The sequence below is a fragment of the Microcebus murinus genome, chromosome 1 (genome assembly GCF_040939455.1).
Source record: "Microcebus murinus isolate Inina chromosome 1, M.murinus_Inina_mat1.0, whole genome shotgun sequence".
Classification (NCBI taxonomy): domain Eukaryota; kingdom Metazoa; phylum Chordata; class Mammalia; order Primates; family Cheirogaleidae; genus Microcebus; species Microcebus murinus.
In genome coordinates, this window is record NC_134104.1 from 79426533 (window position 1) to 79453309 (window position 26777).

The 26777-nt window shown below is 35.9% G+C and overlaps 1 protein-coding gene across 3 annotated transcripts in view; it reads right to left on the reverse strand.

Annotated features, from left to right (window-relative positions):
• Positions 1–26777, reverse strand: part of KLHL24 (kelch like family member 24) — a 41420-nt gene that overhangs the window by 9172 nt on the left and 5471 nt on the right. For 2 of the 3 annotated variants that reach the window (XM_012736947.3, XM_076003606.1), the window contains exons 2-7: positions 26606–26665; positions 23199–24179; positions 7820–8004; positions 7122–7240; positions 2831–3019; positions 1563–1751 (exon numbers count right to left, since the gene is read on the reverse strand). In XM_012736947.3, coding sequence (XP_012592401.2) covers positions 1563–1751; positions 2831–3019; positions 7122–7240; positions 7820–8004; positions 23199–24118 — 1602 coding nt within the window. In that variant the 5' untranslated portion in view covers positions 24119–24179; positions 26606–26665. Of the gene's footprint in view, positions 1–1562; positions 1752–2830; positions 3020–7121; positions 7241–7819; positions 8005–20487; positions 20829–23198; positions 24180–26605; positions 26666–26777 lie in introns of those variants that run through there. The other variant, XM_076003607.1, reaches the window with a different exon arrangement.

Here is a 26777-nt window from a genome sequence, read left to right on the forward strand (position 1 = left end):
GAGGTCTAGAATGATCTGGTAAAACTTTTGGATTTTTTTTTTTTTTTTTTTTTGAGACAGAGTCTCGCTTTGTTGCCCAGGCTAGAGTGAGTGCCGTGGCATCAGCCTAGCTCACAGCAACCTCAAACTCCTGGCTCAAGCAATCCTCCTGCCTCAGCCTCCCAAGTAGCTGGGACTACAGGTATTCGCCACCATGCCCGGCTAATTTTTTGTATATATTAGTTGGCCAATTAATTTCTTTCTATTTATAGTAGAGACGGGGTCTTGCTCTTGCTCAGGCTGGTTTCGAACTCCTGACCTTGAGCAATCCGCCCGCCTCGGCCTCCCAGAGTGCTAGGATTACAGGCGTGAGCCACTGCGCCCGGCCAAACTTTTGGATTTTATTCAGTAGGTTTCCAATCAGGAAAGAGGCATAATTATATTTGTTGGAAAATAACTGGTGGCAAAAAGGTTAGAGAGGCAAGACATTAGAGAAAGGAAATCTAATTAGATATCACTGTTTTTGTTTAGGTAAGAACTGATGAGAACTTGAACAAAAGTAGGAACAATAAGAATGGGAAAACTAAGAGAAAAACTTTTGAGGACAGTGCATTGATATGCTGGATTGATTTAAATTAAGAGAAAGTGAGGAAAATCTAATAAATTAAGTTTCTAGGTTATTTGGAAATATAGAAAAAGTAGGTTTGGAAATGAAGGTGAGTTCTATTTTAAGTTTAAAATCTTATAACACCCATGAAAAATATCAAATAGGCAGTTGGAAATTTGAGTTGGGACCTAGGAGAGAGGTTTTCATGGAGATAAAGACTTAGAAGTCATCAGTATTGAGTAGATGAGATTATTTAGGAATAAACTGGGAAGAAGGCAGAGGAAAGAGGCTCAAGGAATATCCATATTTAAGGAATGTGTAGAAAAATAACAGAATATGAATGAGAGTAAGGAGATTATTAGTAGTGACCTTTGAAGAGTACAAAATCTCCAGAGTGGTATGAGCATAGCCAGATTTTCAGCAGCAGAACCATCAAACATTTTGGTGGTATGAGGAAGGAGAGTAGAGCCATGAATCAAAAGGTTTAAGGGAAGGCCTTTTTGGGGTGGCATTGGATGCAGGGAGTAGGGCTCCAAGTGGAGTGTGTGGATGAGAGACCTGAGCACAACCATTTCCTTTCCTAACAAAAACAACAAGTTACCTAGCCTCTAACCAGAGAAGCAATCAGTCTGGGAACATTTCTTCCCTTCTGAAATATGAGAGAGAGAGGGGATAAGGACTGGAGTAGAATTATGAAAAAGGTCATGGGAAAAAAAAAATCAACAGCCCAAGTACAGCAGATACTTTACTATGGGATGGTGAAAAGGAAGTTATTTCAATAAAATAATTCCTTGGAGGGAGTTCAAAACAGGTACAACATAATGCTTTATATGTGGAGTTTTTTAAAATTATAAAATAATTCATGCACACATGAAATATTTTAAATTTAAAATTCCAGTGTTTTAATAATGATCATGTACTTGGTCCCCTCTTCGATTTAGATTTATTTTTCTTTTGGACTGTTTTATGTTATTACCTGTCGGCTGAATGTATTCTGTACATGCATCCAGTAATCTTCAACTGGATCGTAACAGTATATTGCCTTCGTCAGTCCGCCAGCAACATATATCAGGTTGTTTAGGGATACGGCTGTTATACACCTCTTGGCAATTGGAATAGCTGCACGAAGTAGCCAAGAATTGGTTTCTGGATCATAAGATTGAACCTAATAATATATAAAAATATTTAATTATAATTTCTAAACAAAAATATATATTTATTTAATAGTCTACCAATATATAGAAACATGATTAAAAATAAAATCCCATTAATCCAGAGAATTAAGGAAGGTTAGCCTGACAGTGAAATGTCTGAATTCTGAAAATTCTCAAAAGAAATGCAAATATATTAATTACTGTCAAGCAGAATAGAATAACAAACAGATTGTTTCTAGGATGAATGGTTACCAGGCTTATTTTACTTATTTCCACTGAAATTAACAATCTAAATTTTTAAAAAATTATGTTACATAGGATAACCATACCTTAATCTTAATATAATTTCTTTACACTTTTAGGGAGTCCTTTCTTCAAAAGAACACAAGTAAATCTCAATTCAGTATATTCCGAATTATCACAAATTCTGAATTAATGAATTCTAAATGAATAACATTTGACTACATTATATTTAAATTTAATTTAGAAAAAATTGAATGATAAAATTCAGTTAACATTGCTAAACCAATTAGGCATTAGACACTTTTTTTCCAGAATAAACATGGTATTACTGGGATATCAGATGGTATACACTCTTGTCCCAGGAGTACGATGAACTGTGGCAACTTTGAGCCATCCTCTATTAACACTACAGAGGTTTCCTTTCCTATTCTGTCCTAAAAAATACTTTAAAAAGTGTGCAGAAAATGACCCAGTTGGAAGCAATATATTTTCTGTGTCTTGCCCTTTGCTAATTCACTTCCCAACTGTGTTTTGTGTGAATAATTTTTAGATTCTATAGATGATAGCAATAAAAGGCTCAGAAAAAATTACATACTATAAAACTTTGACACTGAGATTAGTTTCACTTCAAAAAGATTGGATCATATTTGTTATAGCAAATTTTTAGATATATTAAGGTCTCACTTTAGCAATCCAGAATTCAGTGCTTTCACCCCACAAGTGTAACGTACCAATTTTTAAAAGACCCCCTCACACTAAGCAACCTAGCTACCTAATTGTTAAGAGTCTTCTGTATTTCCCTTCTTATAGATACCATTGGTAATTTCTTTAAGAGAATATGGCTTACCTTATCAGAACAAGTATTATCATCAGGTCCTCCACCAATCACAAACAATTTGCCTACGCAGCTAGTCACTGCAGGAGAACTCACTGCTTCTTTAAGGGGAGCAACTTCAGTCCATCGATTTGAAAAGGAATCGTAACATTCTACGCTGCTAAGTCTGTTTTGCCCATCATAGCCTCCAACAACATATACCTATATATAAAATACATGGAAAAATCTTAATTATGAAAAGTCTGAATTCTGAGCCAGTTGATTAAAGAGAGATCTCTCCCCTTTAAAAAGCCCTTGATATATTTGTAAATATATTTGTAATAAATACAAATATTACAAATAAATATATTTGTAATATATTTAGCTCAGAGTTTCTGAGCATTTTTTTTATCATCACGCCACCACCACTATGGAGCCTTTTTTGATATTTTTTTCTAATAGCTCCCCCTCAATGAAATTTTAATATCGCAGATAAATTGTGCATCTGTTTACCTTACTTTATGTATATCTGCATAGCTTACTTTCATGTATAAGGCATAAAAGAGTATTATTTTTTTCACCCCTCAAGAACCAATCTTTACCACCCATTTGGGGTAATATCGTTCACACTGAGAATTATATGATTTAGCTTAAATATTTATACTCATGGATAATGAAATATTTGATTATAAAGTAATAAAGCTATGAAATAAAAATCTTATGTGTAAGGATTGTTAGACTGTAAGAATTTTGAAGGCAGATCTATCTTTTAGCCCCTGAAGTGCCTAGAAAAGTACCTGATACATAATGAACTATATACTCTATATTTCAAAGACCTTTCACATACCTTTTCCTTTCACAAATATGAGAAAGGTAGCACAAATTAGTATCTTTATATGATAGATGATAGGTGAACTAATCAATAAGAGTTTTCTTTTCTTTTTTTTTGAAACAGGGTCTCATTCTGTCACCCTGGCTAGAGAGCTACAGCATCATGACAGCTCACACTGCAACCTCAAACTCTTGGGCTTAAGTGATCCTCCTGCCTCAGCCTCCTGAGTAGCTGGGACTGCAGGCATGCACCATCACGCCCGCTAATTTTTTTTATTTCTTGTAGAGATGGGGTCTTGCTCTTGTTCAGGCTGGTCTTGAATTCCTGACCTCAAGCAGTCCTCCTGCCTCAGCCTCCCAAAGTAAGATACTTATTAAGCATCACGGTATATCTAAGAAATATGTCTTCTTTTTTAACCTCAAGAAGCTCTCCAGCTTAACATCCACATTTCTCTTAGTGGACAGCCATCATTAATTCTTCCCTCCATATCTAATTAACTATTAGGTTCTACTGAGCCTTCTTCCACATCATCTCTTGAATCATCCTATTCTTTTGTTTCCCATTGTCACCACCCTACTTAAGAGTCCACTCTCAAATAACCTCTTGATCTCCACCGTTGTGCTCTCTAAACCACAGATTAATCTTCCTAAAACACTTCATCAATTCCTTTAATAGTTAACAATGAATGTCTAAGAGTCAAGGCCAAATTTCATATCTTATCATTCAAATTTATCCACAATTTGTTTTTCTGTGCTCCTCCAGACTTTCACAGTAGCCAATGCCACTTCTATCATGCATTTCTCACATAGGTTAAAATGATCTATTGGTGGTTTTATGCCTCCATTACTATGAAGCTCAGACAGGGTAAGTAACTTACAAAAGGCCACACAGCTATAAGGGGTAGGAACCTGTGACACAATGTAGCAATTATGAGCATATGCTTTGAAGCCAGGACAGCTGGGTTCATATCTAGCTCTGCTACCCAACGTTAAGGGTAGTTTATCTATCCTCTTAGAGACTCAGTATTTATTTTCTTAATTATAAAATATAGACAGTAATATCTATTACATGATACTTACAAACCAAGTTTAGAAAGAACTTTGTCTTTATACACAAAGTTCCATTAAATAGTCTCTATGATTCCTTCCTGCTCTAAGATTCTATACTTCAAACCATTCTAGGTTTTCTTAACAGAGTATTTATAAATTTTAATAATTTTATAACCTTGAATTCAACCTATATTATAATTTTTAGGTTAATGATTTACATGAATCAAATACTTGCTTTGTAAGATGGGAATGATTATTTTTATTTCTTGATTTAGTGTTTCTGGGCTTTGGGTACTTTCAAGTATATTAATATTTGCCAAATAAATTTGAGTTTATCAATACATATATGGTTTTTAGACATCAGTCATTGTCATTGCCTTTATATGTTTAGACTAAATAATTATAATTTTTTTAGTCATACATCATCTTCTTCCAATCCCTTTATTTTAGTACCTCTTTTCCAGTAATATTTTGTCATTCTTGAAGCACAGCTATTAAAACCATATATAATATAGTAGGTACAGATAAACCAATGGTCTTTAAAAGATTCTATTAATATTTTATTTTCAATACATCTCTCTCAAGGTCCTTATTATTTCATTGGCCTTGTCGACAGCAGCAGCATAAATCAAGGTCCCTAGGAATCAACAATAGCTTATAAACTATGTTTTAAGAAGCTCTAGTATTCTATAGCATAGAGGTTTTAGGAAACCTCTGTGGGGAAATAAGAGAAGGAGGACTGATGAGAGCCTGTGTGGGAAGGGCTCCAGGCCACCACTCTGTTTCAACTAGAGAAGTTCTGTTTTTTCACTGGTGACTCTGAAATGTCTCCATAGGGGGAAGTAAGAGGCAGCAATCTAAAATTTAGAAAGGGGTGCTAGGAGGCTAGTTAAAGATATATGAGCAAGCAAGGATGCTGCTTTTACTGAGATTGTTCATTACTTTGAGGTGGCTTTGAAGGAGCTGAAAGAGACAAGGATAGGGAGAAGCTAAAAACTCCAAGTTACTCCTTGGTAAAACTGCTGTATTTTTTTTCTTAATATATACAAATTGGCTGAGTGTAGTGGCTCATGCCTGTAATCCTAGCAGTCTGGGAGGCCAAGGCGGGAGAATCGTTCAAGGTCAGGAGTTTGAAACCAGCCTGTGAGACCCTATCTCTACTAAATATAGAAAGAAATTAATCAGCCACTAAAAATATATAGAAAAAATTAGCCGGGCATGGTGGCACATGCCTATAGTCCCAGCTACTTGGGAGGCTGAGGCAGGAGGATCACTTGAGCCCAGGAGTTTGAGGTTGCTGTGAGCTAGGCTGATGCCACAGCACTCTAGCCTGGGTAACAGAGTAAGACTCTGTCTCAAAAAAAAAAACAAAACAAAAAAACAAACCAAATTGGGTAGCACTCCACCTATAATAAATAGAAAGGTGCTCTAACTGCTGTGTTTTTATTTGTTTTAGGAAATAGATTTTTATATTAGATTTAACTTTTAAAAAGAGGATATAATACAGGTTGATCGTCCCAAATTTGAAAATCTGAAATTCATAATGCTCCAAAATTCAAATACTTTTGAGCAAGGACATGATGCTCAAAGGAAATGCTCATTAGAGAATTTCAGATTTTGGATGTTCAACCAATATAATGCAAATGTTACATAATCTGAAAAAATCTGAAATCTGAAATACTTCTCGGTCCCAAGCATTTCAGATAAGGGATACCTAATGGGTGCAGTGCATACCGTCTGAGGGACGGACATGTTTGAAGCTCTGACTTGGGTGGGGCAAAGGCAACAAATGTAACCTAAACATTTGTACCCCTATAATATGCTGAAATAAAAAAAAATTTAATAAAAATAAATAAAAAATAAAATAAAAAGTTTGGAAACCACTAGTCTACATCTGATTCTTGAGTTCCTAAGGACAGTCCAGAAACCAAAATCTGTATAAATATTTTATAATATTCATTAGCTGCAGTCAAGAACACATTTTCCTTAAAATATGTTGGTGAGTTTATCTTAATATTTAAATTCATTGTCTCTACTTGTACAAATAAAAAACATAAGATAACATCACTTAGATAAATATATCTCTGCTTGACTGCCAAAGTCAGTTAAAAAGAAAAAAACTGCTTGAATTAGACATTGGCCTGTCTCTGTATTTGATGTAACTCCTTTATTTGCCAATGCTTCTTAGGCATCTGGACTCCAATGGTGCATGAAAAGAGAAATGTGCTGCACTGCCATGAATTTCAAATTGGGAGAACAAAATATCCATTCAAAAGTACAGTGTAATATTGTTTGTATCTTCAGTTTATCTACTGAAGTTAGAAATGGAAGGAAATAAAATTTGAATCCAAAATAGCCAGAGGGAGAGTAAAATGAAGGATTCAGCGGTGGCATTTATTTTGGAAATGTGCCAGGAATAGTAATAAAAAGTGGTTTCTCTTACTTTACCAAGGAGGACAGCCATTTTGTGACGCCATCTGCCTTTGTTTAGAGAGGCAACTCTGATCCAAATATTTAACTGTGAGTTATAAATCCAGACATCACGGCTATTGATTCTTCCACCTTTAAATGCAAAGCAATGCACACACAATAGTATATCGCCATATATCTATCATCAAGGGATCTACGCCACCAAAGCATAGGTAACGAAAACGTGGGATTTATTCACCCAATTCAAGAATATGAGAATTCAATAAATGAAACAAGGACCTCTTAAAGTTTAATGGAAATAGTTCTACAGAGTAGATTTAAAGTTTGTCAATTGATATCTTGAGAAGTAATGATTATAGGCCCAAAATAATAAATTACAGAATATAAATTTTACAGCTGTATAAGATTATTAATTTAAAACAAAACAAACAGGTAAAAGTTTAAAATATTATATTCTATATACATTAGAGAACATTTAAAATATGATATGATTAAAGGCATTTGCTGGAAGATCTTTTGTATATAAATCATTCTGCATCATCTTGTGCCTGTTTTTAAGAGCAAAATATCATTGCTAATTGAGCTGTGTAAACTGATCTGCCTAAAGTGGGCATATTCACATTTCACTATTTTCTTTTAAGACACAGTTATTGTTTAAAATAGCCCAGCTGTCCAAATTAAAAGTAGCTACTGTAATAATTCTATATTTACCTGAAACAAGAATGTCATTCCTTAGAGCACATACTGCATACTCTGATTTTGTAAATTCTGGAAGCTTAGCCAAAGATTTCCATTCTCCTGTTACAGGATCATAGCATTCAGTGTACGGAAGATTAAAGCCTCCAACTCGTTCACATCCTCCAACGACAACTATCACCTCAGAATAGCCAGTGGACCTAAAATAATTATTATTAGAATGCATAAATAATATTAAATTAAAATATCTCAAGATTTTTTAAAACCCTAGAAACAAACCACACACAATTATAAACAGTCAAGTTTACTCTCTGTGCACATAACAAAACTACAGGCCGGCAATCACTTACTTTGAGAACATTTGCAGGGTAGTTAGTGACATCATTATTCCACAGAAAATTTCTATGGGTATTTTCTATTGGTTTTGACTTAAAAACTGTAAAGCAGACCAGGCGTGGTTGCTCATGCCTGTAATCCTAGCATTCTGGGAGGCCAAGGTGGGAGGATTGCTTGAGCTCAGGAGTTCAAGACCAGCCTGGGCAAGAGGGAGACCTCGTCTCTACTATAAATAGAAAGAAATTAGCCAAACAACTAAAAATAGAAAAAATCAGCCAGGCACGGTGGCATATGCCTGCAGTCCCAGCTACTTGGAAGGCTGAGGCAGGAGGATCGCTTGAGCCCAGGAGTTTGAGGTTGCTATGAGCTAGGCTGACTCCACTGCACTCTAGCCCAGGCAAGAGACTCCGTCTCAAAAAAAAAAAAAAACAAAAAAACCCACCAACAACTGTAAAGCAGTCCAAAGATCCTATCTAACCCAATTGGAGCCCTGGTAATATTAAAGATGACTTTCAAATGCAGTTTTGCAGCAATTGCCCAAAAAGGTAAGATAATGCAGTTTTCTAATTGTAGGAAAATGGTGCTTTTTAATCAGATCGCTAGTTCTAAAAAACTAATTTGCAGTATAATCCAAATACTCTCTAAAGGAGTGTATATACGTATTTGTTCAGAAATTAATTTTTTAAATACAAAGCCAAGTAAATCAAGGTAATCTAACTCAACATGTTGGGCGGACACTAAAAAAGCTAACAGAGTTTATAACAAAGAATGAAAGAAAGCACAATGAAGAATTGTACATAACATATATTCAATATTATGTAAATAATGTGTCCAGAAAGAATGTACCAAAATGCTAATGATAGTTGTTTCTGAATTGTGTGGCCCTCCCTTTCTTTTTTTGTTTCTTTTTCTTTCTTTCTTTTCTTTTTTTAGAGACGGGGTCTCACTCTGTTGCCCAGGCTGGAGTGTGGTGGCACAATCACAGCTCACTGTAGCCCCTAACTCCTGGGCTCAAGCAATCCTCCTGCCTCAGCCTCCTGAGCAGCTGGGACTATAGGTACATACCACCATGCCTGGCTCCCCCTTTCTATTAATACCATTATAAATTTTCAAACCAATAATGAGCCTGGGCTATTTTTAGAATGGAAAAAATGACTTTCAAAACCATGAAGAGAATATTAATGTTTATGTCAATCACTGGCTTCTCTTGTTTTACAATATAAATTTAAGATAGAGACAGGAAAAACCAAAAGCTTATCCAAGATGTTTTTTGTTCATAAGGCTCAATAGATAGTTTTGGAATTTAAAATTTTTAGGCTTCTCCCTACCCCACAAATATAATCTAAATGAAAAAGTCTTGTAATTACATTTTATGGTTGCTACAAGTTCAGTCTCATAAAGAAAAATGCCAACAGGCCAGGCGCAGTGGTTCACACCTGTAATCCTAGCACTCTGGGAGGCTGAGGCAGGAAGATAGCTTGAGCTCAGGAGTTCGAGACCAGCCTGAGCAAGAGCGAGACCCCATCTCCATTAAAAAAAAAGTAAAAAAAATGCCAACTATCCTTCTCTTACCTAAATATACAAAGGAAAAAAAAGACCACATCAATACACTCATTTGTAGTTTCAGTCAGTGTAATGTTACACAATTAAACTAGGAAAAAAACCAAAGTAAGCAATATTGCGCAATTGCTCATGCCTGTAATCCTAGCACTCTGGGAGGCCGAGGCAGGCAGATTGCTCGAGGTCAGGAGTTCAAAACCAGCCTGAGCAAGAGCGAGATCCCCGTCTCTACTATAAATAGAAAGAAATTAATTGGCCAACTAATATATATAGAAAAAATTAGCCGGGCATGGTGGTGCATGCCTGTAGTCCCAGCTACTTGGGAGGCTGAGGCAGAAGGATTGCTTGAGCCCAGGAGTTTGAGGTTGCTGTAAGCTAGTCTGACGCCATGGCACTCACTCTAGCCTGGGCAACAAAGCGAGACTCTGTCTCAGAAAAAAAAAAAAAAAAGTAAGCAATATTGGTATATTTCCTTTAACAGAGCTGTTCTAGCTACATTTACTCAAAGCTATTTCAACTAATTGAATCATTCACCTATTCTATGCCAGACATACTTTTTCCATTATAAAATCAGAAATACATAAGACAGAAAAGAATTTTGCTCATACATGCAACAAAAATTACTGGAATCCAGCAAGTTATATAACTCTAATCTAGTATATAGTAAAATAGTAATGGAAGAACCTAACTATTATTAGTAATATTTGCTATTTTTAGAATTACTATAATTCCAATTAAAAATATTAAAAATAAAGAGAACATAGTACCAGATACTGTAGTAGTACAACTACTGACTCACTTATCATTCTTTCCATAGAATTATCAATTCCTAAAACCACACTTAAAATCTAAGACAAATTCATGTGATATCCCTCAAAGTCTTATGTATTGATCAATCAAAATGAAAACTGCTAAATACTGTTACTGTTAAGTCACCTCTAATTGTTTTATTATAAAATCCAGAGTAATTACTTTATACTATAGCATTTTGTTTTATACTTTCCTTATAGTGTTTTTTTTTTTTTTTTGAGACAGAGTCTCACTTTGTTGCCCAGGCTAGAGTGAGTGCCATGGCGTCAGCCTCGCTCACAGCAACCTCAATCTCCTGGGCTCAAGCAATCCTACTGCCTCAGCCTCCCGAGTAGCTGGGATTACAGGCATTCGCCACCATGCCCAGCTAATTTTTTCTATATATATTAGTTGGCCAATTAATTTCTTTGTATTTATAGTAGAGACGGGGTCTCGCTCTTGCTCCGGCTGGTTTCGAACTCCTGACCTTGATCAATCCGCCCGCCTCGGCCTCCCAGAGTGCTAGGATTACAGGCGTGAGCCACCGCGCCCGGCTCCTTATAATGTTTTACTTGTTTTATACTTTCCCTCTGCTCAAACTTGTTTGCCTTTTTCAAGACTTCTTAGCCCAATAAACATATATTATCTATTTTTGTACCTTGGAACAGGAAGAGAAAACTGCATGAAAAGCTAATCGGAAAACATGTAGTCCACTAAGTAAAGGATAACTTCAGTGTCTATTGGCACGTGTATTTATCTGAAAGGATCAACAAGCTAGGAGTTTTTCCTGTATAGAAGGTCCTATTTGCAACCAAATGGCTTTTAACTTAATTAGATACAAGTCTGGTATTCTCATTAGAGACTGTTAACCCAATAAAAGGGTTATTTTTTGGGCTTAGAAAAAAACTCACCTCAGACAGAGAGCTGACTGCCTTAAAATAAATAGGTTACCCCATCTGATAATGGCAAGTAGAACAAAAAGGCAGTCAAGATGATAGTATAGCATGAATAAAATTCTGGATATCCATGTAGTCTATTTTTAGAGTGAATGTCACTCTATTTCATTAATTCTTTAACATAAAAATTCTGATTTTCTGATACGATAACATAACAAATATTTGTTGCTTTAGTATTAAATCTCACTATTTCTTCCCAGGAAAACATGATGACCAAATTATCCTTTTTACAATGGTAATATGTTTTACAAAAAAAAATCATCATCTTCTTTTATGATAAATTTTAAAAAGATCAAATTAAAAGATCACATTCTTTGATTTATGTAAAAGATAAATTATAAATCCATAAGAGCTTCTGTTATGACAAGACGTCTGTTCATTATCTGTGGTGAATGTATCTTGCTCTTACTCTGTAAACCTGTATCTTGCTCTTGCTCTGTAAACCTATCTTGTCCTTCCTCAATAAACTTTGTTTTATGCCTGCAAAAAATAAAAAATCCACAAGATACTCTAAACCAAATCAACAAAACAGGTAATAATTGTCAGATTCACTTAAAAATATCAAAAGGTGAAATACAGGAATTGCTGGCTGAAATAACAGACCTACTTATAATTAATGTCAAATACACCAAGAGACATGTGAAGTACCAAACTATCTTCCATTAACAAAAAGGGCTGAAAAGTGATCCTGGCTAAAAAGAATAACTGCATACTTAAAAAAAAAAACAAAAAACATACACACACAATAGAAAAGGGAGAGTGTTTCCAGGTAGTGGGAAGTTAGAAAGGAGGAGAAGGGAAAGACGTTAGTGATATTGTCTATTCATCATTCCCAAACTCAAAAATATACGAAAATGAAACTGTCAAACCAAAATAATGAACTAAAGTAGAGATCTGAGACTTTAAGCCTTAAAAAGACAGAATGATTCTCTAGTCTGTTAAGATATGACAGTTACCAAACTCAATGTATTGATTTATCTAAAGAAAGAACTATTTATCAGAAGAGGGAATGTATCAGCCCTAGAAGCAGTAAGTAAATGAATGAACAAATGAATGAGAGTAGATGATCATAGAGGCAAACATTTGCTGTATCCATTCAAGTTACTATATAAGGACAAAGAGACTCCTAGCTAAGCTAACTTGAACATTACTAGTTCTTTGGCAACAATATTTTTATGGTGAATGAGACTTCTCCAACCTATACTAGCTGAGAGGACTCCAGTTCTAAAGATATACAATTAATAAATCCCTTGTGTGGATTCCATGCTTGCCAAACAACCTTTGAATATGCTGGGTAGACTGACTTAAAATATCTAGTCTGCTTGACAGTTCCATTTCTTATTGCAGATAAACATATGTAGATTGGAAGATAAATGAATTAATCAATCTCTCATAGAATCATGGAGAATTCAATAATATAAATAACCCCTTAAGATTACAGTCCCCAAACCCCAGGCCATGGCCTGTTAGGAACCAGGCCACACAGCAGCAGGTGATCAGTGGAGGATCAAGTGAAGCTTTATCTGTATTTACAGCCGCTCCCCATTGCTTGCATCACCACCTGAGCTCTGCCTCCTGTCAGATCAGCAGGGGCATTAGATTCTCATGGGAGGTGGCTCACTCCTATAATCCTAGCACTCTGGAAGGCCGAGGTGGGCAGATTGCTCAAGGTCAGGAGTTTGAGACCAGCCTGAGCAAAAGTGAGATCCTGTCTCTACTAAAAATAGAAAGAAGTTAATCAGCCAACTTAAAATATATAGAAAAAATTAGCCGGGCATGGTGGCACATGCCTATAGTCCCAGCTACTCGGGAGGCTGAGGCAGGAGGATCGCTTGAGCCCAGGAGTTTGAGGTTGCTGTGAGCTAGGTGGATGCCATGGCACTCTAGCCTGGGTAACAGAGTGAGACTCTGTCTCAAAAAAACGATTCTCATAGGAGCATGAACCCTACTGTAAACTGCACACTCAAGGGATCAAGGTTTTGTGCTCCTTATGAGAATCTAATGCCTGATGATCTGAGGTAGAGAGCTGAGGTGGTGATGCTAGTGCTAGCAAGCGGCTGCAAATACAGATTATTATTAGCAAAGAGGTTTGACTGTACAATAAATGTAATGCACTTGAATCATCCTGAAACCATCCCCCACCCACCTTCCTGTCCATGGAAAAGTTGTCTTCCATGAAACCAGTCCCTTGTGCCAAAGAGGTTGGGGACCACTGCCTTAAGACACTTACACCAGCCATAAGCCTTAGAGCTTTCCAGCTTGGTGAGGACACAGTATCAACTTGTGTGGTAAGGCTTTTCACCCAAAACTGCAAAATGTACTATGATTCTATAAGGAAATGGCTGTATTGATCAAAAGATTCAAAATACTTAGTTTTCAAAATCAGCAATAATCTAAGAATTTATCATCAAGAACTAATTTATAGATGTGCTTAAATATTTAGCTACAAATATGTTCATCTTAATGAAAAAAATCAAAAACAACTTAAATGCAGGGGAGGGATGGTCATGTTATATTGTAGTAGATTTCATGGAAATACATGGAAATACATTTAATACCACATATTAAGTGATAAAAACAGACTATGAAATGGATAACGACCCTGTAAATGAAATAAATTCATAGAAAAAGGGAAGAATAAAGCCAAATGTTCACAGTGTTACCTCTTAGAAGAATATAGGTAATATTTTTTGCTTATTTCACTCTCTAAATTTTCTCCAATTATTAATAACATATAAATTACTCCAACCCCACCATCCCCAAGTTAATCAAGAACAAAAGGAAAAAAAACCTCATACCTTACTATTAATGGCCACTACTGGGTGTCTAGTCAACTTAGCATGGGATGGAGTTTTTAGTTATCACATTTCTGCTTCCATGGCTATAGGTAGCTGTCTAGAGAAGGTTGTCTGGCTGAATCAGAGATTATCTCTCCCCAAGAAAAGGAAGATTCAGTTTCTCTATGTGACTGAACTTCTACTATTTAATAAATTTAATAAATAGTACTATTTATACATATATAAACCCATAACCCATGAATTGCCACATTCAGCCAGACTAATGAGTGAGAATGATGCAGATATGGAGAGAAAAGCAGACGTGAGAGGTAGAGAGAAGCACAACTTGATTTCTGATGGCTTTTCTGTAGGCTGTTTGGGTCTTCTTTGATGTCCTATTGAATTTTTGCTCTTAGGTTCTACAAGACACTAACCCCTGTATGCTTTTAATACATTTCTCTTTTATGCTTGAGCTGGTTTTTATTTGCAATCAGAATATGGATACTTTAGAGTTCAATGGAATGCAGAAAAAACCAAAAATCTACAAATGGCTTTCAAACTCAGGAAAGGATGCTCAATCTGTCACATTAAAAAATGCAAATTAAAATTATGAGATACTATCTTCATCTTCCAGAGTAACAAAGATTTACAAAAACTAATGTAAACAAACTATGTTGGCAAAGAAGTACAAAAATAATCACTTTCATGTTTTTGGTTGAAGTATAAATTGGAAGGCAATTTTTATAGTACCTATAAAAATGAAAAACATACATATCCTATGACTGAGCAACTCCACTTCTAGTAATTCATGGTATAAATTAACTGTATGTATGCGAAAACATATGTATAAGAAGAATATTCATCGAGTATTGCTTACAATGGTAAAAACAATTAGAAAGAACCTACACATCCATCATTAAGAGATGGATTAAATACATTATAGTACATCCATAAATGAGATACTATACAGCTCTTAAAAAAATAAATTTTAAAATTTCCATAATAATAATAATAATAATAATGAGAGCCCTAATGTGGTGATATAGAACAATTTCTAAGATACTTTTTTTCCCCTTTTTTTTCAGACATAGGTTCTCTGTCAACCAGGCTAGAGTTCAGTGGCATGATCAGAGTTCATTGCAACCTTGAACTCCTGGGTTCAAGTGATCCTCCTATCTTAGCCTCCCAAGTAGTTTGCTAGGACTATAGGTGTGTGCCACGACATCTGGCCAAATTTTTATTTTTTATAGACACAGGGGTCTCACTACATTGCCCACACTGGTCTAGCACCCCTGGCCTCCCAAAATTGTTGTGAATGTAGACGTAAGCCATTGCATCTGGCCTCCAAGGTACTTTTAAGTGATAAAAGCAGAATTGTTGAGTGTAGTGCCCTACCATCTGTATTAAAAACATAGGGAGCTAGGTGTATACATACATGTACATCTATGCAAAGAATATTTCTAAAAGAAGTGCAAAAAACTGGTAACAGAGGTATCCTTTGGGGAGGAGAACCAAGGGTCAGGTAAGGGAGACTTACAATGTATACTTTTTTTTTTTTTTTTTTTTTGAGACAGAGTCTCCGCTTTGTTGTCCAGGCTAGAGTGAGTGCCGTGGCGTCAGCCTAGCTCACAGCAACCTCAAACTCCTGGGCTCAAGCGATCCTCCTGCCTCAGCCTCCCGAGTAGCTGGGACTACAGGCATGTGCCACCATGCCCGGCTAATTTTTTTTATATATATATCAGTTGGCCAATTAATTTCTTTCTATTTTTATAGTAGAGACGGGGTCTCGCTCTTGCTCAGGCTGGTTTTGAACTCCTGACCTTGAGCAATCCGCCCGCCTTGGCCTCCCAAGAGCTAGGATTACAGGCGTGAGCCACAGCGCCCGGCCTAATGTATACTTTTTATATAAAAAACATTTGAGTTCAAAATAACAATGAATTAACATATATAAAAATGATAAACTATGCATCCTATAATACAGTAGAATATCATTCTTAAGTGAAATTGGGACAGGAATTCACAACACTGCCCTGCTACTAACTAGATTTGTGACCAAGTAACAAGGCACTTCACTTAACCGTGCCTCAGTTTATTGCCTATAAAATAAGGAAGGGATTTATTAAATAATCACAAAACACTATTTTTTAATTAAAAATAGGTAAGTCCCTCAGTCTTCTCATTGGTTTCCATTAGGAAACTGAGCCTTGTCCTCATTATGGCAATTAGGTTCATAGATGCATTATATAGTAACTGATTATTAGATTAGAGGTAGTAGAAAATATTAGGAAGTACTTAATTAACTGCTGATTCCAACCTCAAAATGATGAATTTATTAAGTCTTAGCTGTCTCTACTGCTCAATGGAGTATGGCAAAGGGTATAAATTTTTTTCATATACATGGACAATTTGCCATGTATACTAATATATTAGAAGACATTTGTTCAATTTAATGCCATCCGTATACCACTTGGGTACCTCATTTTGCAGGGAGTCCAGTCCTACCAAAATTGAAAATTAATATCTATTAGTGGAAATGACTCTTTTTTTTTTTTTTTTTGAGATAGAGTCTCGCTTTGCTGCCCAGGCTAGAGTGAGTGCCATGGCGTCAGCCCAGCTCACAGCAACCTCAAACTTCTGGGCTCAAGCAATCCTCCTGCCTCAGCCTCTCGAGTAGCTGGGACTACAGGCATGCGCCACCATGCCCAGCTAATTTTTTCTATATATAATAGTTGGCCAATTAATTTCTTTCTATATTTAGTAGAGATGGGGTCTCACTCTTGCTCAGGCTGGTTTCGAACTCCTGACCTCGAGCAATCCGCCCGCCTCGGCCTCCCAGAGTGCTAGGATTACAGGTGTGAGCCACCACGTCCGGCCACAATGACTCTTTCAAGGGAATCATTATGGTAGGGACAATCTGAATCAGGTCACAATGCAAAATCAGCAATATCAGAACCAAACTACCAAGCAATCATGAGCCAGAAAGTCTGGTATTTGGAGTTAAGTAGGAGAAAGAAATGGAAATTAGGTGTACTGGAAGTCAGAATCAGATTGTTAAACAATGGTCAGGAATATGAAACATCAGAGTCAGGGACAGTAGGGTAAATACCACAGTTAAGATTCCTAAAAGGGGACAAGGTTGGGGCAGAGAAGCCCATCACAAGCAGAGAAGTTACTTTTCTCTATATGAAAAGGGAATAAAGCCCAGCACTTAGCATGTAGGGGAAATGGCTCATGGAGGCAACTCAAATATTTATCAGATAAAATTTAAGCCCTGTTTAAGTTGGTTACCATGAACTCTACAGAGTTAAAAAATATTCCTGAGTCCAAACCTGTATGTAAGTGTTTATATGAACTTTTCCCCCTCAAATGTTTTCCACATTAATATTAAACTTTGAACTTGGAACCAGGTTTCCAAATTTAGTTGAAGACTCCCAGGGAGAGGGCCAAAGGAAGAGAGCAAGAGAGGAAATTAGGGTACTAAGGGCACTGAATGAAAAGAGTATTCAGTGCAGTGGTCCCTAATATTATTGGCATCAGGGACTGGTTTCATGGAAGATAGTCTTTTTCACAGACGAGGGTAGGGGGATGGGGGTGGAGTGGGGTGGAACAGGCGGTGATGTGAGCAATGGGGAGCCGCTGTAAATACAGATGAAGCTTCTTTTGCTCACCTGCCACTCACCTTCTACTGTGTACCCTCCACCAGCCCACTTCCTAAATTTCATGGAAGATAATTCTTCCACAGATGGGACTAGAGGGGGGGTGTCGGTGGGTGGGTGGTGGAGCTCTGTGGCCTGCTCCCTAACAGGCCTCGGACTACCACCAGGGGTTGAGGGGTGGGGACTGCAGCTATTAGCATCATCATTTTTATAGAATATCTCTTTTAAATATTAATGTTCAAAAGGGCAGTATGCACACTGGCATTAACTCTGGAGCTAGAAGTCCTAGATTTTGAATCCTTGCTCTGCAACTTATTATAAACTATGACCTCGAACAAGTTACTTCTCTGAGCCTCAGTTTGCTCATCTGTAAAATGGGCATAATAATAGTACTAACTTGCAGGGCTATTATGAGCAATAAATGAGTTAATAGATGTAACAGTACATAGAATAGTTCCTGGGGCATGAGTGTTTGCTATTATCACAATGGAATGGTATTTGGGAAGATAATATCTTTATATAACAAATAAAGTACAGTTCTTAAATTAGAATTATAAAATATGCTTTGAAAAACAAATATATTGGAACACTCATATAGTTTACTATTAGTTTTTAAAAATTTATGCTTAAAATAAGCCATATGATAGCAAGCATTCTATCAAACCACATTTCCTATTCTATAAAAGTACAGCATAAATTTAAAATGTATTAGGAATATTATCTGTATGAAATCAGCAATAATCTTTATTAAAATTTTGTATGTCAAATACAAATTTTTCATATGGCATTTCCAATCCTTACAACAATATTACAAGATTGATGGTATTATACTTCTTTTATGGATGAGGAAATTGATATGTAGAGAAGTTAAAGTACCATGCCCAGGTACTTTTATCTAGTTGTATACAGCCAGATTCTGAAGCCAGTACTCTAATCTTTTGGTTCCCAACCTGTGGGGCCTCAAAACAGTACCGTCAGTGGCCTGTTAGGGACCAGACAGGGCTGCAGAGCTCCACGGTCCCTGGCTCCAGCACTCCCCTGCCCCTCCTCCCCCAGGAAAAATTGTCTTCCATCAAATTTAGGAACCCGGGCAACACACAGCAGGAGGTGAGTGGCGGCTAGCAATGGAAGCTTACCTGCATGCTTCCCATTGTCACATCACTGCATGAGCTCCATCTCCCCAATCCCCAACTCCCCAACCCCCCCCACTCCCAAACACCCTATCCGTGAAAAAACTATCTTCCATGAAACTGGTCCCTGGTGCCAAAAAGGCTGGGGACCACTGCTGTACCCATCGTGATGCTTATACTGGAGGTTTATTAAAAATAGTATTTTATATATATCAAGACAAAGATTTATAGTTGCCTAATATATATTAGTAGAAAGACAACCATTGTTTCTAAGCTTTACTCCTTCTGTGATTAGTCTCCACTGCTTATCTCCATGCATCCAAGGGTTTACAACTGGCAGGGCAGATTATCAAAGCTTTTCTGCTCTTATATTGGTCTATATCCTTTTTCTAGGGAACTATCACCACACTTTGATTTTAACATAATGCACTTTGGGGTTTTCTCTATCACCTAAGAGACATGTGAGTATGTAGGTAGAATATCCAGGATGGGCTGAGCTGTGGAGAATACTTGGCATAAGAAAAAGACTAAAGAAATATTGGCCGATATGGGGAATATAATTTAACTGTACAGTGGAGCGTTCAGACTATCATCACCCTAATCTGAAGCTAATCTTTTCATCACTAACAGTAGGACAACCAGATATGTCTCCTGATATGATGAAATATAATGTACATATTATGTAGGATGAATTCTGGCCATTATTATTTAACTTGCATACATTAAGCCAAAGCTTGAAGAGCCAACTTCCAGTTTCCAGGAGACAGCTAAATGACACCGTAAGGAAACAACCAGACTAATCCAGAAGGTGGAATATATTTCTGGACAACTTTCCCATCAACAAGTCAGAATCATGAAAAAGAAACTGTTTTGAAATAAAACAGACTTTATGGAAATAACCACATGTAATGAGTGATCCTGGTTTGGATCCTGGTTCATTAAAGGGCAGTTTGGAATACTGGGGAAATTTAAATATGGATTGGAGATTAAATAATATGAATTATTATTCATATTATTCATAATATTATTAACTTTAAGTGATAAAGTTATTTTGCCTGTTATTTTTTAAAGATGTACAATCAAGTAAAAATATAAAAATTGTAAAAGAAATATATAGATAAAATAAAAAAGAAATAATGAAAGAGAAAAGTCTAGGTAGTTAATAGCATGAATGGTAATTAGAACCATAAGAATAAAGGAGAGATGCTATCACCTAGGAAAGTATATAAGGCAAGACAGAGAGATGTGAACTAGACAGATAACCAACATTTCAAAGACTACATACAGGAGTAAGAACCATCAAATTGAAGAAGAACAGCTGGAGAAATAGGGGAACCATGAGATGAATGATATTCCAGAAACCAATGGAAAAGAGAGTTTCAAGATGGATAAAGTAATTAACGATGTCAAATCCTGAGCTCAAGCTGGGTAAAGACTGAAAAGAGGCTAGCAAATAATATGTAGAAGGTCAGTGATAACTTGATTGAGAGGAGTTTCAGTAGAGTTACTGGAGCAGAAGTCAGAGGAATGAACTGCTGTTGAAGAAGTGGAGACATCATTCCTCTTTCAAAGAAAGAAGCTGGAGTTTCTCAGAAAGATGAGAACCTGTACAAATAATGCACATTGTTCAGATAATTAAATTCCTAGTGATTAATGCTAACATGCAGTAACAGATAAGTGAAAGACAGAATGTAAGGGATAGATGGTGATGGCAGAGTTGTAAAATAAAAATTCCTTTTTACATTCCTCATGTAATGCCCACATAAAATATATATCTGCTATTATATTTATAATAGTCTGTAAATTAAGTATAACTATAGTTTGTTTTTTTCTATTTGTCTCCTAAAGAAAGGTGGTATTGCAATCACATATATATATATGCAATCATATATATAAATCCACTGTATGAAATAGATTGGTTCTCTTAAAAATTAGATGTAAAATACATTTTTAGAAATCAAATAATTAAGTAAACTAGGAAAAGTATTTCTTTAAAGGAGTGATAGGACTCTTAGGTTATAATCTTCAATCAGGTCATGTCTTTTTTTTTTTTTTTTGAGACAGTCTCACTTTGTGTCGTGGCATCAGCCTGGCTCACAGCAACCTCAAACTCCTGGGCTCAAGCAATACTTCTGCCTCAGCCTCCTGATTAGCTGGGACTACAGGCACGCGCCACCATGCCTGGCTAATTTTTTCTCTATATATTTTTAGTTGTCCAGCTAATTTTATTTTTAGTAGAGACAGGGTCTCACTCTTGCTTAGGCTAGTCTCGAACTCCTGACCTTGAGTGATCCTCCCGCCTTGGCTTCCCAGAGTGCTAGAATTATAGGTGTGAACCACCACACCCGGCCCACATCATATCTTTATAAATAATATTAATAATAAATTACTTTTTTGATTTCATAACTTATAATCCTTGATTCTTATTGTTGTATTCTTATGATGTATATTATTAGCCCCATCTGACCCCAGACCATTCTGCCTGCTACCCAGGGTATTCTGCTTGGAAACATGAGTGATTTTTCCTCTGGAGGGATACTATATGTCCATAATAGTTCCAGAATAGCTAATACACAGCCCTGAAGATATTTAGCTTTCTTAATACATTCAGGAACTTTGGTTTTTCCACATTCTCAAGTTCAGCCCAAATGTCTGAATGGTCTTAAAAAAAAAAAAAAAAACTTTAAAAGCAGCAGCATATTTATAAAAAAAGTTTGAAGAAAAAATGTACTCTCACCCTAATACTAAGAAATATTATGTTAATTTTTTGTAATAATGGTTACCCAATATTGTATTTAATTTATAAAAAGTTCAGACTTTCAAGTACTGGAGTTTTCTTAAATTGAGTCAGGCCTACATTATACTATATAAATAATAAGTATTAAACACTTTCAATGTACCAAGTATTCTGCTGGGTTCTTAAGAATTACCTCATTTAATAGTTTCAGTAGCAAAACCTGTGATGTAAACACTATTATCATTCTCATTTTACATATGAGGAAACAGATTAAATCCTGCTATATCCAAACTAGTACAGATTTAAAAAGCAACCTGTCTCACAATATGCTGAATTTTAATCACACTCCAAAACAGTGATACTCAAAATTGAAGCTAAAAATGTGGTTTGTGGCCTATAGTATAGTAAATTTATAGAAAAATGGAAATGTATGGAAAAATAAAACTAAATACCAGTTTCACAACAATGTGAATATACTTAACACTACTGAACTATACAATTAAAAATGGTTAAGATGGCAAATTTTATCTTTTTTACCACAATAATAACCGATATCAATGTTAACTTTGTTTAGAAAAATATTTAAAAGATTCTTTTTAATATTTTTATATCTTTTTAATATTTTAATATGTCTCACAATAGGCATTTCTTTCTTATGCACAATAAAATGTTTAATAGTGTTCCTTCCATTATTATTTTTCTATAGCTCATGAATTAAAATCTATAGGTGTTTTATAAAAATAATCTATTGTAAGTATCCTATCGTATTGCAAATATGCAGTATTTGCAAATATTGCAAATAGGACACTTAATTGCACTTCACCCCTGAAACATAAATTTTCCAAATTCTCTATGATGAAGATGTAATTTTCATAATCATAAAAAGGTTAAAAAATTGAGACTGACATTAAATATAGTAACTGTGGCAATTAAAAAAGATTTGGGGCCCAGATTTTACATCTGAGAATTCAATGTATATCAGCTTATTTGCTCCACCTCTGTATTTCATGTTCTCTGTTAGGAAAAAGGCCAGTCTATGAATGTACAAATTGTTCTTTTTATAAGTAGAGGCAGTCCAAGAGATCCCATTATAGTATTTAGCTACCCTATATCCAAAGAACTCTTGGAAAGAAAAATAGAATGGTCTGAGGCCCTACAAAGCTTAAGAGAAACTAGTAGAAATGTACTGAGGCACACACTGTTGCAAAGATCCTTTCCAACATCCTCCGACAGCTCAGAAGACCTACCAATAGCTCAATAAATGCTATTATGGAATCTAGTCTTCATTAGGAGAGACATTCTAATGATTTTCATAATCCAAAATAAATCTAACATTATATAAAGCCATATGTAGACTATACATATAAATGACTATACTGAGATTGCATTCAGGAGGTTTAAATACATTTTAAAAACAAAAACTTCTGTTAATGTTTGAAAACAGTCTTCTCACCTGCGTGGCCTAGTCCTTGGGGACATCATTTCATTCCCAAGTATATGGTACCGTCTTGCTTCATGCAATAACTGATAACACTCAGGAGAATTCTGGATCAATTGGTCCACCTCAACTGTTTGAACAAAGTAGTTGGGATGCAACAGAGGAAGTCTCACATGTGTCAGGAGCTCATGTAACAGTGGTCTTCTTAGATCGACAGCACGATAGACCCAACGCATGACGGCTTCAAAAACCATCTCCTCTTTACCAATTACAAGTTCATCACTACAAATATAATCAATAAGTTCATCTTTGTCAAGCTCAAGAAATTCTTCATGCTGGGACACATCCTCAAAAGTCTGTAATGCAAAAGTTTTGCATTTTGTGAAGAGTGTTTTGAGTGAATGAGTATCAGCAAAGCGCTGGATTCCTAAGCAATTACAAGGATCAAGTTGCTCCTCCAAGAACTTGGCACATGCATCACGGAGAACACTAATCTGAAAGAGGCTTGATGTTTCAAAGAGATATTGTACATTCTCTGTAGTGATCTTCACCTTTCCAGTATAAACATACTGCAAAAAACATTCCATAGCTTCAGCTAAAATACCATTGATCTCAACCAACATTTCTCGGCTTTCCCTGTGATCATTACAAAACATAGCTCTGAAGTAGCTACTACAGGCTGAGAGAACAGCTCGGTGGCAAGGAAATTCTTTTCCTTCCACACAAATGATAACATCTGTGAACAAGCGGCTATCTCGGAATTCATTAAATATCTGGAGTATGTTTTCAGCATGGGATGATCCTGAAGAGAAGTCAAAAAACTCATGACCTATCAGAGATTTAGGGTCCATTTCAAAAACTTTACGCTTAGTGGCTGGGGAATCACGCACCCCAAGATCCTCTCTGTTTAGTCTGCGTCCCAATATTAGTACCATTGTTACATCAGTTGACTATATAATTGTTGAGAAATGACTGTTGGGGATCTTCTTTATGTGGCTAAAAGTAAAAAAAAAAAAAAATTTCAATATGTAAAAAATCCAGTATTCAAATTACATAACTTCATTTTGATGTAAACACTACAACAAAATCAAACAATTAATATAGGGTACAGAGCCTTCTTTTATTTTAATAAAAACTGATAAATTAGAACAGTAGGGGTAATTTGCCATAGTATTCCTTAAGCTCCCAGCTGAAAGGATACTATATACTTTGTGGATTACTAATAACCTTCCATTTCCCCTTTTATACAATTGGGTTTCATATTACTGACTGTAAAGTCGGAATAGTGTTAGACACAAAATTTGACTATATTCCTAATCCTAATACACAGAAATCTATCCCCCATAGCAAGACAGACCACTACTGTGCCTGAATGTCAGTTTTTTGTTGTTAAAACTATATAAAGTTCAAAGTTCAGGTTCAAAAAATTCACACAAGCTATAATATTTGACTATACTTTGACTAGTGATCTAATTACTAGTATTAACAACAACAAAAATCTTTTTTTTTTTTTTGAGACAGAGTCTTGCTTTGTTGTCCAGGCTAGAGTGAGTGCCGTGGTGTCAGTCTAGCTCACAGCAACCTCAAACTCCTGGGCTCACGCGATCCTACTGCCTCAGCCTCCCAAGTAGACTCCTTCCTCCTGAGGGACTACGGGCATGCACCACCATGCCCGGCTAATTTTTTCTATAGATATTAGTTGGCCAATTAATTTCTTTCTATATTTAGTAGAGACGGGGTCTTACTCTTGCTCAGGCTGGTTTCGCACTCTTGACCTCGAGCAATCTGTCCTCCTCGGCCTCCCAGAGTGCTAGGATTATAGGTCTGAGCCACCGTGCCCGGCCAACAACAAAAATCTTAAGCCTTCTTCCTCCATACATTTTCATTTTCTCAATGTTTAAATGCAAGTGTTCAGAATGCAAAACAAAATAGCATACTGCAAGAACTAAGAATTTCCCTTTGGCTAAAATCGACAAGTACGAAAAAGTATATATGAAAATACATTCTGCTTTCTGAATCCAATGATCTCACTGTATCTAGGATTTGTTAGATAAATTTGGGGATAGCATATTAAATACTAATGAAAGTCTGATTAAACGTTATGAGTTAAGGGCCTGTCTTTTTATGCTATTTTCTGCCCCTTATTCTCATAGTTGGTTTCTTGATTTGTTGACTGACAATAGAGGTCTTCCTCTCTACTACTTTTACCCAGTGAAATACTGAAAATCTTGGATTAGAACACCTATAAAATCACCTAGTATTACACAGTCTTCAAAAGCTACAAGATACTTGTTTACTGCTTTGTACACGAGAGATTATCTCACAGATCTCTCCACGCATCACAGAGCTCTCCAAGCAGCTTTGACCTGCTGCCTCTTGGCTTTTTGGACAGCTTCACTTTCTCTAGACTTTCTGAGACCTCACCCAGTAGCTAGTCTCCTCAACAGGATCAAATATAAACTCTTCCTATTTATGACAGGATAATGATTTGTACAGGGGTATCTCAGAATTCCAAAATGCATCAAAGTGTATCTTTTGGGATTCTAGATGTAATGTATTAGCTTTTGCCTTCCCATTTTATATAATATTATATTTTAACCAGTAATGGTTAAAAATATAAAGAAAATTTAATCATATCTCAAAGTACAGTATCTAATATAGGTTCAAAATTGATTATAAATGAACTCATACATAATCAAGCAAACAGAACACAAAATTACAGACTGGATCCTTCTAAACACTTTGTAAATATCAAAGCATAATTATTGCATCAGGAAAAAGTAAGCAACTAAGTAGGTACCTCTAGACAAAACAAGCAGGAAAATGTTCATTCTAAAGAAATATAATGAGTGAAAGTTATATCTAGATGAGTTAGTGTATACAAGTGTGATCAGACTATCATCTTAACAGCTGGCTGCCAGAATACAGGATTTGTCTGGAAAAGTTCATATCCCCTTGTTTTTCTCCCTCATTTCTCCAGGAAATTTATTCCTGGAGCTATACTTTCACTTGAAAAGAATAACCTTTCTTAACAGAAAGAGTCTTCTAATTAAGGAGTACATTAGGGTTTATTTCCAACTGCAGAACTCACTACTATTGTAGACTTAGTTTGTGATTGCTAAGTAGATTTAAAATTACATGCTTTTGGCCTATGTCCCAGAAAAATGAGTGGAGATAACCTATTCTGGTATTTCAAAGACTGTAGAAAAATGCAGAAGAGGGATTGAGGCCCTCAGGAAGGACGAGAAAGGAGTGGGTAAGTATTGAGTAACAGAAAAGATTGTGACACTGCCTTCTTTTATGATCTTAAGGATAGAATTGTTCTCATTACTCTGATTGGCATAAGTGACCCTTGGTTAAAGAAAAGAAAATAGTTTAAATCCTCTAATAACAATGTTTACATAGTATATAAATAAATATACCTTTTTAGCATTTGTTGACCAAAGCCCCAGTCAAAATTTGTGTTGCTTTAATTTCCACACCTAAAATAGAGAATAGCAACATATAAATCAGATACTAATCAATTCATGTATAGTTAGCATTAATTTACTAGTATGTTGAACAAAGTTTTTAGTAAATTCTAGTTTCTGACTA